Source organism: Neolamprologus multifasciatus, chromosome 17 (genome assembly GCF_963576455.1).
Source record: "Neolamprologus multifasciatus chromosome 17, fNeoMul1.2, whole genome shotgun sequence".
Taxonomy (NCBI): Eukaryota; Metazoa; Chordata; class Actinopteri; order Cichliformes; family Cichlidae; genus Neolamprologus; species Neolamprologus multifasciatus.
Window position 1 is genome coordinate 38826158 of NC_140455.1, and position 16563 is coordinate 38842720.

Sequence of the window (16563 nt, forward strand, 5' to 3'; positions counted from 1 at the left end):
AAGACCAACCAAAATTAATGAAATATTCAGTTGCAGAAAATTCCATAATTTGTCTTTTTTGGGGGGTTGGAATATGTTCAAAAGCTAGATTTCTGCATTCTGTCACACACACACACACACACACACACACACACACACACACACACACACACACACACACAGCTACATAAATTCATGTGTTGAATAAATAAAGATTACATGTTAATGTTTTGTCAGTACCCTTATCTCATTGTGTTACATTTCACCCCAGGATATGTTACAACTAACCCAGACTATGGGGTTAATTGTAACATTTCACTCTTTGTGTTTGAGGCCATACCATGCAATGGGTAATTGTGCTGCAGAGAAAATAGCTGCACTATTTAATAGCAGAGACATGTAAATACTTTGCATTACATTTTGAATCCACTACCTTAAAAGAGCTCCAAGCTACAGACAGAAATGTCAAAAATGTTACAACTATCCCCGGTCTCCCCTACTCTTAAAAACAGGTAATACCATTTTAAACTGGATCCTGAAATAGACCGGAAGCTAGTGTAAGGAGGCCAGTAGGGGAGAGGGGTGACATGTGCCAGTTTTACTTTAAAGGAGAACATGACAGTAAGGCTGCCAACTGAAATATGTTCATATATTCATGAATCTGTGGGAACGATCAGTTTGGATGTGAAATACAGGATTTAACTCATTTAATGTTCTGAAACAAAAACGTCTTTTTGGAGAGAATACCTTTATATACCTTTGGGTAAATTGATTATTAAAGTAAAACAGATTATTTTGATGTAACTGTAACGCTTATAAAAGCTGGACAAATTGAATCCAAAATGACTTCTCTGAGGTTTATTTAAAGATCATTTACAACATCAAAGGTAATTTGATACGAGCCTTTTGCGCCACATGAGCACACGTTCAGAAATATTTAAATTCAATAGAAAATGAAATTAGCTGCAATTGTCTTCACAGATGTGACCTGGTTCATAACATCCCACTGAAATATTTATTAATGTTTCCTGTTACTTCTTCTTAATAAATGCACACGTAACCCTGCCTGTGCCTCTTTGATCCAGCTGCAGAGACATCAGTGTCGTTCCTTTGTATGTTTGCTCAAAGTGATGAACACATAAAGGATGCTGGTGCCTGTACATGTACTGTCAGCTCTTTGATTGGCAGGTCCAGATCCCTCTATCTTTTTTCCTCCGTCTGTCATTTTCATGTCATCCTGCACATGTTCATCTTCCTCCCACCTGACCAGCGGACTTCCTCTTCCTCCCACAACAGACAGGCCAGCTGACAGGTAAGGCTGAGGACACTGGTTTCCTGTCAGAAATGAATATTGCATCCAGTATGGAAGAAATGGTGAAACACTGAGTATGAGACAGGAAAAATATCCTCATCAAACACGTTTCGATGATGTTGATTTCACTGAAAGAAAGTGTGCTGTTTCCACTCCTGCCTGAGAAGCCAAGGAAGCGAAATAAACTGGACACGTGTCTCAAACTGCACAGAGAAAAGCCCGACTGAAGGAGAAAGGTGTTTGTCTTGGATATTTATATCTGTATAAGCTGTCTGTCTTACGAGTTGTGTAACCTGCTAAAATTCTCCATATTCACTCAAAAGAGAAAGAAAATGAGTCAGACAAACAAGAAGAAACATCAGAGAATAGTCGTACAGTTTCTTCTACAACTTGTGTCCATGTCGGTGCCAGAACACGAGGCTGCGTTTTGTCAGTTGTACCTGTACAAACCAAGGATAAAAAAGTCAGCAAACCTGTAAAGCCCTTCACATTTTCAGACACATTTTGCACTGAGTGACTCATGAGGTGAAAGGAAAACGCCGCACGAGTCAAGAACAGTGAACCAAGAAACGTTTGCAGAGTCACGTTTCTGCAGCTGCACTTCACAGCAACACGTTTTGAAGTGTACACACAGTGCAGGATGTCTCACAATAACAACACAAGACCTGAGTGCTTGGCCACATGCCACTGCAAAGGTGGAGCTGTGATAAAACCACAGGAGCAATGGTGAGGGGCCGGATCACTCATGGACCAGTGAAGGCTATGAACTGGGGACCAGTGACCCCACCATTAGTTGACCAAATCTCTGTTGCTCACAGAGTGAGTTGTGGGTGAAGCATTACATTCATAACTTCAGTGCATCTATTGTGGGAGAAACCACTTTGTCTCCACTCTGCCAACATTATTGGCTCATTAGTGCAAATTCTGCTGCCAGGAAAATGATTTCTCCCTGTGTTACCTGTAGATGGTCCACATCTGTAATCAGATCTCTCCCTGTTTACAGATGTGGCTGTTTATGTCTTTGGCCCATTTGAGGTAAAGATGAGTTGCAAGGGCAGCACAGTGGTTAACACTGTTGCCGCACAGCAAGAAGGTCCTGAGTTCAATCCCACCATCAGGTCTTTCTGTGTGGAGTTTGCATGTTCTTCCCGTGTTTGCGTGGGTTCTCTCCGGGTACTCCGGCTTCCTCCCACCGTCCAAAGACCTGCAGCTTGTGGGGATAGGTTAATTGGAAAATCCAAATTGCCACTAGGTATGAATGTGAGTGTGAATGGTTGTCTGTCTCTGTGTGTTGGCCCTGCAACAGACTGGCGACCTGTCCAGGGTGTACCCCGCCTCTCGCCCTATGACAGCTGGGATAGGCTCCAGCGCCCCCCGCGACCCTGAAAAAGGATAAGCGGAAGCGAATGGATGGATGAGTTGCAGGTTTGTTATTTTCACTTGTATGTCCAGTAAAGCAGAGCATTCAAACGCACATATTCATTGAATAGCAGTTCTTGTATCCATGCACTGTGCAGACTGATTGCTACAGATCCTCCTGCTGCTCTGTGTTATGCTGGGAAAGGCTCAATCGCACAGTCAGGACTGTGCTGAGTGCTTCATCAGCAAAGGATGAATGATGAAGGATTACAAACCCTTTGAGAGGGTCACATTTGACTTCTAGCTCACACAAAGTGATCCGCTGCTCTTCAAGCCAGAGTTCACTGCCTAATACATGCAGTACCAATCTGATCCAGCAGAGGGCAGTGATGTCCTGCACCGTGCATGACTTTGCCATTCTTCACAATCATTACCTTCATTTTTGTGATGTTGACGATGAAGATCACGACAGCAAACACAAAAATCTCTTTCAGTGTTTTATTGTGAAATGATCCACTTCTACAAACATCTTTAAATTTTAAAGCAAACGCATTAAAAGTCTAAAACGTGAGGCAGTGTTAAAAAAGTCCAACTATAAATTCAGACTTTTTGATTTGTTGTTATGAGATGATTAAATGGTGTAACAGAGAATACATATAACACAACGTAATTACAAAATAAAAGACAGTTAACTTGTTATATGGATGTGTAAGCAGGTTGGAAACAGTTTAGTTTAGAAGTGGGAGGCAGAGAGTTACCGTCCTCACGTTTCCTGTAGCCAACATCACAGGGACGTCCCTGGATGGAAACAGTTACATCATTGTTGCAGATCATTAAATGCAAATATTCAGTTTACAATCAAAGCAATTCATCCAATATGCAAATCATTTAAATATCCACTACATATATGTGAATCAGTCAATTGATTGATTGATTGAATCAACAAGTATCATGAGAAGCAAATGAAGAAACCTCCGTGTGTGATGCATCGGTGTGTTGACTGAATCTTATAACTAAGGCTTCACTAAGATTATGGACTCGAGCTGCAGACATACACATGTGCACATAATTATGAAGCAGTGGACACTTTCAAATAAAACAAGAAGCAACATCTTTCATTATTATAATGAACAAAAATCCACAAACGACTAATAAACTGCTAAATATTTAAACTGTCATTGTCTCCCTTTGGTGCTGTTATCTGATTGATTGATTTCACATTGGTCATTTCATAGTTTCATACAACACAGCTTAGATGTAGTAACAATAATCTGCCTGACGACAGCGCACACTGATGGAGGTTCAGGCTGAATCAGACATAAATGATTCTGCGTTGTTGTCTCACACTTTCACTGACCAACCACCACTGTCCTTTTGCCATGTGTGTTGTTGTGTTTCTGCACAACACTACGGGCTGATTATAAATGTAAAAGAGTAAAACATACAGGAGAAAAGTTGCTGCAATATCATTCTGTAAAGCGATGAATGCTGTAGCTCGATAGCAGCAGGTCATAGTTTGTATTGCACGAGATTAGTAGCAGAAGCTGCTCTTTAGTAATAATATAAAGCTCTTCTGATTTCATGATAAAGGAAAAACGGTGCTGTGGAGCGCAGACGTGTCAAAGGTCCTTATTGAAACTCCCAGTCAGGGTTCATGTCTTCCAGCCCATCAGAGGATCACACAGCTGGAGGTCTCTGCACTGCTCAACACACAAACGTTTAAGTCACATTCAGTCACACATAATGACATTATTTGACTTCTATATAACAATCTTAAATATGATCCACCTCTCTGTGATAATCAGCTCTGTACCACAGGCCTCCGAGCTGGCTGTAGTTAAACCTTTACTCAAAAACATCTCGAGGCCGGAGCTGCTGAAGGTTTCTCGCTGTTAAGGTGTCAGAGGATTGTTGGGGTTTTTCTCTGTTTTCTTATTATTGTGGGGTCTTTACGTTATAATATACAGCACTTTGAGGCAATATATATCTATATAAACAAAACTGAACTGAATGAAGTAAGACATTGAAAATAAATGGTTGTAAAACAGGAAGCTGTGTCATCGGGTCCTTTGTGTGTCTTCTGTTTATGAATGTAACAGATTTGTAACATTTTTCCTTTCTCTGGATTTATTTGGAGTTCTCAGCCGGTCATGGCTGCCTCACATCCACGCCACTTCTCATGGAATAACAAGGGAACAGGCCTCGCCTTTCCATCAGTCTGTAAATACTAAATTAGTGTAATTACACTGAAATAAAACTGAAAGTCTGCTTTTCAATCATATTGATATTTTGTTGTAAAAGCTGAGGCGGTGTGTACAGATAAAAGTGTCATCGTCCGTGTACTACTGAAAAAAACCATCCCACCTCTGCTCTGAAGCATCAGAGGGCTTCATCCTCTTGGGGGCGCTGTACTCCTGCTCAACTGGAGGCTCCTGAGGAAGCTCACTGATCTCAGCAGAGAGCTGAAACAAGCAGCAGAGGAACAAACAGACGACAGGAGCTTAAACTTGTGTAATGTAAAAATGACTAAACAGGCATCAAGATTTGAGCTTAAGAAGAAATATCCCTCATTTATTAATTAATCATCACCATTTGAAAATATCAGGATTAATATTAAACTTTGAAAGTTTATTCATGTTTTATTTTGAACAACACATTTAACCAAAAACATATTAGTGAAAACATCACGATACGGGGATGCTGTGGTTTGTCATTGTTAAACGTAAAATAAATTCCCATAATAATCAATGACGATGATGATGATGATGATGATGATGTGGCAGTCAGCAGAGCTCAGTAGAAGCTGGACGAGGTAGACGAGTTAAGAGACTAAACATCAAAGAAATTCTGCTTCGTATACGTCCACTTAGAGCTGCCGCTCCTGCCAGCTGTGGGTCAGCTGTGGGTCAGCTGTGGGCCAGCTGCGGGTCAGCCGTGGTCCAGCTGCGGGTCAGCCGTGGTCCAGCTGCGGGTCAGCTGTGGTCCAGCTGTGGGCCAGCTGCGGGTCAGCCGTGGTCCAGCTGCGGGTCAGCCGTGGTCCAGCTGTGGGCCAGCTGCGGGTCAGCTGTGGTCCAGCTGCGGGTCAGCTGTGGGCCAGCTGCGGGTCAGCCGTGGTCCAGCTGCGGGTCAGCTGTGGTCCAGCTGTGGGTCAGCTGTGGGCTAGCTGTGGGTCAGCTGTGGGTCACCTGTGGTCCAGCTGTGGGTCAGCTGTGGGCTCCCAGCCGCTGGGCGTTTCCACTGTATACACGCCGCTTACACTCAGTTGCAGCGTGTCACCAAGAGACGGCCCCTCCTTTGCAAAAACGTTGACTTGTATAGTTTCACATCCTTCTCTTTCATTCTTTTCCATAGTGGACTCACATCTGTGAGAAGCTGGCAGTGTTACACTTGCTTCAAAACGCCGTGTGGGCGTGGACGTGATGTGTGGTGATTGGTGCACATGCATGTAAGGTTTAATGATTCATTTCAAACGTATTCAAATAAATGACAAAGGGGATGTACTAAGATCAGAGGCATGACTGTGATTGTCACTGCTGTGACTGTTCATTTATTTAAAGGGGCAGCAAGTAAATGCTGAGAATTACCAACAGCTTTAAATGCATCAGCCAAACTTCATGTCCTAAATGCTGTTTACTACTCATGGTAGCGTTGCCATTAAAGCCAATGACCGTGCAGAGACGCTGTGGAATGACATCAGTGGGGTTCTGATTCAGTAAATATCTGTTATAAGGAGATAAGATCAAGTTTTATGACAGATTCATGCAGAACACCAGCTCATTCCCAAACATTTGTGTTCGTGATGTGAGCTTCATCAACATCTCTATCTGGTTGTCATAAATGTGTTAACTGTTGGTAAAATTCAGAAAAGATTTAAGACTCGTTCATTTAGACTCAGCCACGTATAAACGTCTCAGTCTGAGGCTGTATCTGACACGGCAGGAAGACGGCGAATCCAAGCTGGACACAAAACCCGTTAAGTGCAGAGACCAACAACAAAGACTTGATGCTGTGATGATAATGCTGTGGGGACGGTGACCAATCCACCAGTTTTGCTCTCAGTATACAAGCATGTTAGAACGAAGTATCCACTGCTGGTCAACCACAGAAATTAAAATAATGGATAGAGTTTGGTAACACAACAGTTAAAGTGACCTAAAAATCTGTTTGGTAGCTTAAAGACACACCCACCACATTTCTCTTTCTGCTGGCGGCGTTGGCGGCGTTGTGGCGATCGGCGGCAGAGCGCAGAGGTCTGCGGCACAGCTCGTCTCTTTGATAAATCACCGTCTGCTTAGAATTCTGCTTCCTGTACAAAACAAAACAGGCAGTAACTTACTAATTTAATTTTTTAATTGCACCATTTAATGGCATCCAGTAAACAGTTTACAACCAGTTTGACACTGTGGTCTTTTTTCCATGCTACACTCTGGTCACTAAGAAGCCCCTGGTTCAGTTCTGACTGTCTGACATGAAAAGGACCAGCTGAGAAAGTCTGTATCCAACACTGACTGTTTTCATTCCACCTGACGACATCCAGATTAGTTTAGCCGTTCAAATAGCTGGACTCACTGATCGAGAAAGTCGCGTCCATGTCGGAGATCCACAGTCGAATAGATCAACTTCTGCTTTTTTAAAGTGGTGTTTGTGGAAGTGAACCAATATTTCCATCTCGACCAAAATCCGCCTTTTCCAGACGTCGATCCTGCCGATTCTACTCCATGGATCAGAAACGTGGACATTGCTCAAAGCAGACCTCAACAAGCTCGAAGTTTTCCAGATGCGTTGCCTTCGGCAGATATTACGAGCATCACTTCGAGACCGCCTTCGATATGAGGACATCTGACGGAGACGTGACAACCAACTGCCAATCGAGGAATTCAAAAACGCCGATTGCGATGGTTTGGCCGTTTGTGTCGAATGGACGCGAGCCGACTACGACGCCAACTTCTCTGGCATAAACGTCCCACACAGTGGAGAATCCAACGAACGGCGCCAAAGAAAAACATGGCTAAAACAGGTCGAAGGTAACGTCAGGAATCGCAGAATAAATCTCGACAAGGCCAGGCCAATCGCCAACGATCTCCATGCATGGAAACAAGTTGTGAAGGAAATTCAACAACCGTTGGCACCCACTGCGGCGTACGGGCTTAGGATCCAGGCCTAACGCCAGCTAGGAATCAAAGAAGAAGACAAAGAGTCCTGTGTCAGACGAAAGTGAAACGCTCACTGTTTCAACAAATGCTTTGTTGTTTCGTCTTCTTATTTAACTCAGAAACACTAACGGAGTGCTGCAGGGGTCTCTCCTGGGGTCTACACTATTCATCTTCACGGCTTGGGACAAAATCTAAAAGCATCTCTCCAGTATTACACAGACGACACGATTATTTACTGTGGTGCTCGTACGACGTGGTTTTCCAACAGCTAGCTTTTGATTGCATTCAGTCACAGCTGGGTCAGCTCACCGTGATTTTAAATGCAGAAAAAAATAAAGGTCACGTTGGTCTCAAACAGGAAGAGGGTGTCGGCAGTACTTCCTTCTCTTTCTATTGAAACTGTGGCCTCATCCAGATATTCAGGTATTGTGATTGATGGTAAACTTTCCTTAAAGCCACACAGTGACTGAGACTGAAGTTGGACTCTCCATCGTCTGGATTCTGTTTATCACAGGAGACCAAGATTTATTACCAACTGGAAACCATCACCACACCATTGTACTTTATATTCTCTGGTTGACTGGTCCTCATTGGTATCATTTTATCTGTAACTAGTGGTTTGCTCCCCTCTTATCAGATTAACAGGTAACAATGACACATTACTAGCAAGTCTGAGCCAAAGGATTTAGCACTGGTAGTAATTGTTCCTGTAAACAAAGACCTGAAAATGACATAAATATTGTAGTCGCAGTCTTTGGTCTCAGAACGTTATCAGTTCATACAGAGCTCTGAAAGAAGGCCTCTCCTCTCAGCTGATTGTGAAATCATCCCTGGGAACTCGTGTTGTAAATATAAAAACAGGATCAGAGGTTACTAAATGTGCCTCAGACCACAAACATGATCAAGTTTCTTATAAAGCGTGATCAGGAACACTGACATCAGCATCGCTGCATGAACAAAAGTCTCTGTCACACTGTCCCTCACATTGCAGCACACATACTCCAAACAGACGTTTCAGGGTCAACTTAGGCTCAAGTGTCTCGCTTTAGGACACTTCAACATGTGAAGTGGAGGAGCCGGTGACTGAACCACTGACCTTGCAATTAGTAGTAATGGTAGTAATTGAGTTCACCCTTGGGACGATGCATTATGCATCCCTATGGGGCAAGCAAATCTTTCCCGTCAGCCTAAGGATTACGCTCTTTGTCACAGTGTTTTAGGTTAAGCTTCTAAGAAGCTGCACAAATGTGACTGTGTGCTTGGTCAGGTTTTAAATACGTAGTGAGGACATTAACCGTGACTGCACTGTAGTCAAAAGTCTAAAGTGGCTCAGACTATTACGTCCTGTTTTAAGTCTGAGCTAGCTCAAGGGTGAGTGAACTACTTGTCATGGTTAGCATTAAGGGGCTAGGTGTGTAACAGCCATCAGGACAGCAAAACATGGTTTTATTAGCTGTTGATAAAAAGAAAAATCTGTTCTACAGCTACTAGTGATTAAAATGAAATCACAGCTAAGCAGTATGAGTGGAAATGTGGTGTTTCCATCAGAAACACAGAGAAAATGAAAATTAATTAATTAAAAAACACAAAAGGAATGAAACTTAACAGCATTAAACACTTTTTGGGTCATCACTTAGAGCGATATCCAAAAGCCTCGGAGATGTCAGTCACGATGCCCTGCAGTCTTTATTAAATCAATAATTCAGTTACGTATGGACAAGCACACACACCCTTCAGCCTCACACTGCTCCCCAGTGGTGTGAGTGCTGTTGACCCCTGGTCCTCTCAGCCTGTCCTCTCCTCCGTCTTCCCCCACAGCTAATTACACTGCCTGGAGTTTAGAGCTGACAGCCTGTCTAGGCCCCCATCTGCTGCCTGGTCTGAGCTCTTTGACAGCCTCCCCTCTCTCCTAACTGACAAAGTGATAAACTAATTAGCCTGGCTGGGCACACCGAGGTCAGGGCCCTCACCACATCCAGTGGCTCCATATAGCAGGGCTGACCCAAGTCCTCCTCTAGGGAGCTGGGGCCAGGTAGGCTGGGAGTAGAATTACTAAGGTCTGACTGATTAATGGCAAGACGCTGTCTGAGAGCCGGGCAGGCCTGAGGTAGCAAAACAGCCTGTGTTAAAGAATCGTTCCACACCTGTACAATCAAATGTTATCTGCTCATTATAAACCGAAGTGCAACTGTGCTACATTTAACTGAAGTTCCTCTGATCAACTGTGACTAGGAGCAGTTATGAAAACTACTCATATTTACGTTAAAACAAACATTCAAAGGACAAACTGCAAGATTTTGTGTTAAATGTAAGAGCCGGGTTTGGCTTCACGCTAGAGCAGGGGTGGTTAATGTTACTTATATCAGGGTAACTTGCAGGTCAGACGCACAAACAGAGCAGATATCTGCCACAGTTTACCTGATAGCTGAACTCAGGCTTTGGTACCAGTTGTTGAGGTTCTCCTGGTTGCTGGACATCAGCAGCAGATTGGCTCTGGGGAAGGTCAGCTGTGAAGAGAGGAAATATGGTAAATGGACGGGTTCTTATATGGTGCTTTTCTCCTCCACACAAGCAACTGCACAACTCGCCTCATTCACCCGCTCACATAGGCACTTTTTTTCTGTCTAACGTTCAGAGAGCAACGTGGGGTTAATGCTATGCAGACTGAACCAGACGGGGATGGAACCGCCAACCTGCCAATCAGCAGGTGACCTACTCTACCTCGGTACAATACACCAACGACGACTATGATTTCAAAATCTGACTGGGAACCAGTTCAGATAAAACTAAATCAGATCCTGATGAAATGGGAAGAAGGACGAACCGCTGCCCGTCATTGTGCTGTTGAGCAAGGCACGGGTTTACAGTAGCTGTTGGTCCTAATGTGCTGCCAGCTGGTTCTAATACTTGATGAAGACGAGCTGCATGTGATAAGAACTTCTTCTCAGTCGTGATGTAATAAGTTGTAAGTGCGGTCGATCAGTTTACAGCAAAAACAACAATGTAAACAATGTAACAATAATGCATTGTTTATATTTCAGGGTTAGGGGGTGTAACAATGTAACATTAATGCATTGTTTACATTTCAGGGTTAGGGGGTGTAACAATGTAACAATAATGCATTGTTTAAATTTCAGGGTTAGGGGGTGTAACAATGTAACAATAATGCATTGTTTACATTTCAGGGTTAGGGGTGTAACAATGTAACAATAATGCACTGTTTATATTTCAGGGTTAGGGGTGTAACAATGTAACAATAATGCATTGTTTACATTTCAGGGTTAGGGGGTGTAACAATGTAACAATAATGCATTGTTTACATTTCAGGGTTAGGGGGTGTAACAATGTAACAATAATGCATTGTTTACATTTCAGGGTTAGGGGTGTAACAATGTAACAATAATGCACTGTTTATATTTCAGGGTTAGGGGTGTAACAATGTAACAATAATGCATTGTTTACATTTCAGGGTTAGGGGGTGTAACAATGTAACAATAATGCATTGTTTACATTTCAGGGTTAGGGGGTGTAACAATGTAACAATAATGCATAGTTTACATTTCAGGGTTAGGGGGTGTAACAATGTAACAATAATGCATTGTTTATATTTCAGGGTTAGGGGGTGTAACAATGTAACATTAATGCATTGTTTACATTTCAGGGTTAGGGGGTGTAACAATGTAACAATAATGCATTGTTTACATTTCAGGGTTAGGGGTGTAACAATGTAACAATAATGCATTGTTTACATTTCAGGGTTAGGGGGTGTAACAATGTAACATTAATGCATTGTTTACATTTCAGGGTTAGGGGGTGTAACAATGTAACATTAATGCATTGTTTACATTTCAGGGTTAGGGGGTGTAACAATGTAACAATAATGCATTACAAGAAAAGCTTTGCTGGTATTTTTGGGAAACCTTTTTCGATTTCACCAACTTTAACAGTTCATGAAGTTTGTCCCAGATTAAATCAGAGGATGATGTCATTCCACAGCACTGTGTACAATCACAGAGCAGGTCTTGCATTACAGACTTGCTGCGGGCAGATGAACCATAAAAGCTGCACACTGGGCTGCAGTTGCACAATAAAAGCTATAGGGGTCAACACAAACCAGCTAAAACTGTCTCCAGATCAGCTCCACACAAAGAAAACTGCTGCTTTTAAATCCTGACTGAATATAAAATCCAGGCATCAATTAAACTAACGAAATCTAACAACCAATCTAGAGAAAACTGCATTGTTCTGGACGGCGTCTTCATATCTCTTCTCTGTTCTGTATTGACAGGACTTTATATGAGTCAATTATCAGTTCTCTTGTTCATGTTACTCAGTCCAGCTTCAGAAAGTACACGCTGAACAAATCTAAGCCAAACAAAATGTGCTTTCAGAGCAGCAGTTACATCAGGGAAACTGTTTAAAGATCACAATCTCCACCTTAAAGAGCCTTTATCATTTCTCTGCAGAGACTAGTAGCTCGTTGAGCTCTGATAGATCAACTTTAGCCAGTACAGAGGAGATTACAGCTCATCAGACAATGACGATAGTCTCTTATTAGACATTAAGACTTCAAACGCACCATCATCAAAAGCACCAAGTTCAGTGAAAGGGGCCGGACTGAGTGCTGCATGATATTAGGCGCTCGCTGCTCAGGGAGGGCTGGTTGCTTCTGCACAAATAGATTCCACTTCTGTTGAGATGTCGTAATTAGGAATTTGTCAGGAAATCTGACCCTCTTAGGTAGAAATGACTCATCACTGCACATAATTTAGCTTGATTATTTATACATCAAAGAGAATCTGTCAGGGATGTGGGAAAATATTCAAGTAATGAGAGGATATTAGCAGTAGGAAGGGAGCAGAGGGGAGAGGATACAGAAAGCCGACACATTCGGAAGGAAAAGACGCAAAACGAAGAGAAAAATGGACGTCGAGCCACAAATAAGACCCAGCGGGGGAGGGGGCACTGGAAATTTTAATAAAACGTTTTAGGTTTTTTTGTTTTTTCCAATACTTAGCATATAGATTGCCATGACATTTACAGCTGTCAAATTTAATTTGACTTTAATACTTCATGGCCCCGTATAAGGAGGGCCCCGGTGTGCTGACAGTCTTTTTCCTCGAGTTCACGTAGGGATCAATAATGTGTCCTTATGAGGAATTACGCGTAACGCTATCGAGTATGCGTTTGGGCCTCCGTGGTATAAGAGGCTAATGAAATGCCATTTCTGCCATTAGATAACATGCAGCGGGACGGGCACAGAGCGGCGACAGGCTGGAGGAAGACGTATTTACTGGAGGCCCAGAGGAGATGGATCTGTAGCTTAATCTGATCCAGCACTGAGGTAACAGCAGGCGCCCATCACTGCACTCCTCAGTCCTTAAAACACGCACTGCCTGTAACACAGCTGAGTGTAATCTCTCCATCAGTTTCCTTTTCATTAGTCTGCTGAAGGATGATTTTAATTCTCAGGGCTTTGAACTGTGAAGTCTGGCCTGGTCATGACAAGCCGTCACATCACTGCGACTCTGCTCTGTTTGATCATTCTCACTGCAAACTTTCACAAAATATAAAAAACTACAAGTAATGAGCATTAAAGTAGTATTTAGAAAAAATGCTGTTTTCTTTGCAGACGTCACTGAATCAGGATGAACTGGCTCAACGTCCTCAAACAACACATCCAAATATGACGCTTCATACTGCAGACTGAGCGCTGCTGTGGACTTGTACAGGCTGGTTAGTCGGGATGGAACTGAGAACTGGTTCCCAGTAGGCCGTCAAGTTGGAATCGTTAGCCTGCTCGCGTTAGCCAGTTTAGCTCATTGATTCCAGCTGCACTTGTGCTGATTTCAGTTTGTTTGCTGGAAGAAAAAAGTCACAGTCTAAAATATGGCAGCGTGAACATGGACCAAACTTCTGTTTTTATTGCACAAGTGCACACACAACGCACACACAAGGGCACACAACGCACACACAACGCACACACAACAAACACACAACAAACACACAAACACACAACGCACACACAACAAACACACAACAAACACACAACGCACACACAACGAACACAACGCACACACAACGCACACACAACGCACACACGACGCACACACAACGCACACACGACAAACACACAACGCACACACGACAAACACACAACGCACACACAACGCACACACAACGCACACACAACGAACACAATGAACACACAACGCACACACAATGAACACACAACGAACACAACAAACACACAACGAACACACAACGAACACAATGAACACACAACGCACACACAATGAACACACAACAAACACACAACGCACACACAACAAACACACATCGAACACAACAAACACACAACGAACACACAACGAACACAATGAACACACAACGCACACACAATGAACACACAACAAACACACAACGCACACACAACAAACACACAACGAACACAACAAACACACAATGAACACAACAAACACACAACGCACACACAACAAACACACAACGCACACACAACGAACACAACAAACACAACGCACACACAACAAACACACAACGCACACACAACGAACACAACAAACACACAACGCACACACAACGCACACACAATGAACACACAACAAACACACAACGAACACAATGAACACACAACGCACACACAATGAACACACAACAAACACACAACGAACACAACAAACACACAACGAACACAACAAACACACAACGAACACACAACGAACACACAACGAACACAACGCACACACAACAAACACACAACGCACACACAACAAACACACAACGAACACACAACGCACACACAACGCACACACAACGAACACACAACGCACACACAACGCACACACAACGAACACACAACGCACACACAACAAACACAACGCACACACAACGCACACACAACGAACACAACAAACACACAACGCACACACAATGCACACACAATGCACACACAACGCACACACAACAAACACAACGCACACACGACGCACACACAACGCACACACAACGCACACACAACAAACACAACGCACACACAACGCACACACAACGAACACAACAAACACACAACGCACACACAATGCACACACAACGCACACACAACAAACACAACGCACACACGACGCACACACAACGCACACACGACAAACACACAACGAACACAAACACACAACGAACACACAACGAACACAACAAACACACAACGAACACAACAAACACACAACGAACACACAACGAACACACAACGAACACAACGAACACACAACAAACACACAACGCACACACAACAAACACACAACGCACACACAACAAACACACAACGAACACACAACGCACACACAACGAACACACAACGCACACACAACGCACACAACGCACACACAACAAACACAACGCACACACAACGCACACACATCGAACACAACAAACACACAACGCACACACAATGCACACACAACGCACACACAACAAACACAACGCACACACAACGCACACACGACGCACACACGACGCACACACGACAAACACACAACGCACACACAACAAACACACAACGCACACACAACGCACACACAACAAACACAACGCACACACAACGCACACACATCGAACACAACAAACACACAACGCACACACAATGCACACACAACGCACACACAACAAACACAACGCACACACAACGCACACACGACGCACACACGACGCACACACGACAAACACACAACGCACACACGACAAACACACAACGCACACACAACGCACACACAACAAACACACAACGCACACACAACGCACACACAACGAACACAATGAACACACAACGCACACACAATGAACACACAACGAACACAACAAACACACAACGAACACAACAAACACACAACGAACACACAACGAACACAATGAACACACAACGCACACACAATGAACACACAACAAACACACAACGCACACACAACAAACACACAACGAACACAACAAACACACAATGAACACACAACAAACACACAACGCACACACAACAAACACACAACGCACACAACGCACACACAACGCACACACAACGAACACAACAAACACACAACGCACACACAACAAACACACAACGCACACACAACGAACACAACGCACACACAACGCACACACAACGCACACACAACGCACACACAACAAACACACAACGAACACAATGAACACAACGCACACACAATGAACACACAACAAACACACAACGAACACAACAAACACACAACGAACACAACAAACACACAACGCACACACAACAAACACAACGCACACACAACGAACACACAATGAACACACAACGAACACAACTTCAGTGCTTTGCACAAAGCAAGAATGCAGAGTGATGCTGAAGCTGAGTGCATGCAAACCTCCAACAGTGAAACAGGCGAGCAGTCGGCTGCAGCCTCGCCGTCCACCTGCTCTTATTGCTCAAGCAGAATCACTGTGGCATCACTGTAAAGTCTGTGTGCGCTCGGCTGTGTGTTCACACCTAAACACTGAGAAAAAGATCACGCGTGTCCTCATCAGGACACGGATTCTGCAGCCTACATGTTTATATTGTTATAAAGCTGCAGCTTCACTGACAAGCTGAACTGTTACATAATAACTGTGATTATTAGACGACGTATTTTAGGTGAAAGTAGTGTAACTCATTACTTTCTACTGCATTACTTTTAAGAAAAGGTTTCTCTGTAAAAACAGCTCCAACGTGCA

At 43.4% G+C, this 16563-nt stretch overlaps 1 protein-coding gene across 1 annotated transcript in view; it reads right to left on the reverse strand.

Moving 5' to 3' along the window:
- Nucleotides 1-72: 72 nt before the first annotated feature.
- The window catches only part of arhgef39 (Rho guanine nucleotide exchange factor (GEF) 39), an 80457-nt gene continuing 63966 nt past the window's right edge, over nucleotides 73-16563 (reverse strand). Inside the window, exons 9-12 of the mRNA XM_085138447.1 lie at nucleotides 10222-10310; nucleotides 6839-6956; nucleotides 5015-5112; nucleotides 73-4350 (exon numbers count right to left, since the gene is read on the reverse strand). Coding sequence (XP_084994573.1) covers nucleotides 4320-4350; nucleotides 5015-5112; nucleotides 6839-6956; nucleotides 10222-10310 — 336 coding nt within the window. The 3' untranslated portion in view covers nucleotides 73-4319. The remainder of the gene's footprint in view (nucleotides 4351-5014; nucleotides 5113-6838; nucleotides 6957-10221; nucleotides 10311-16563) is intronic.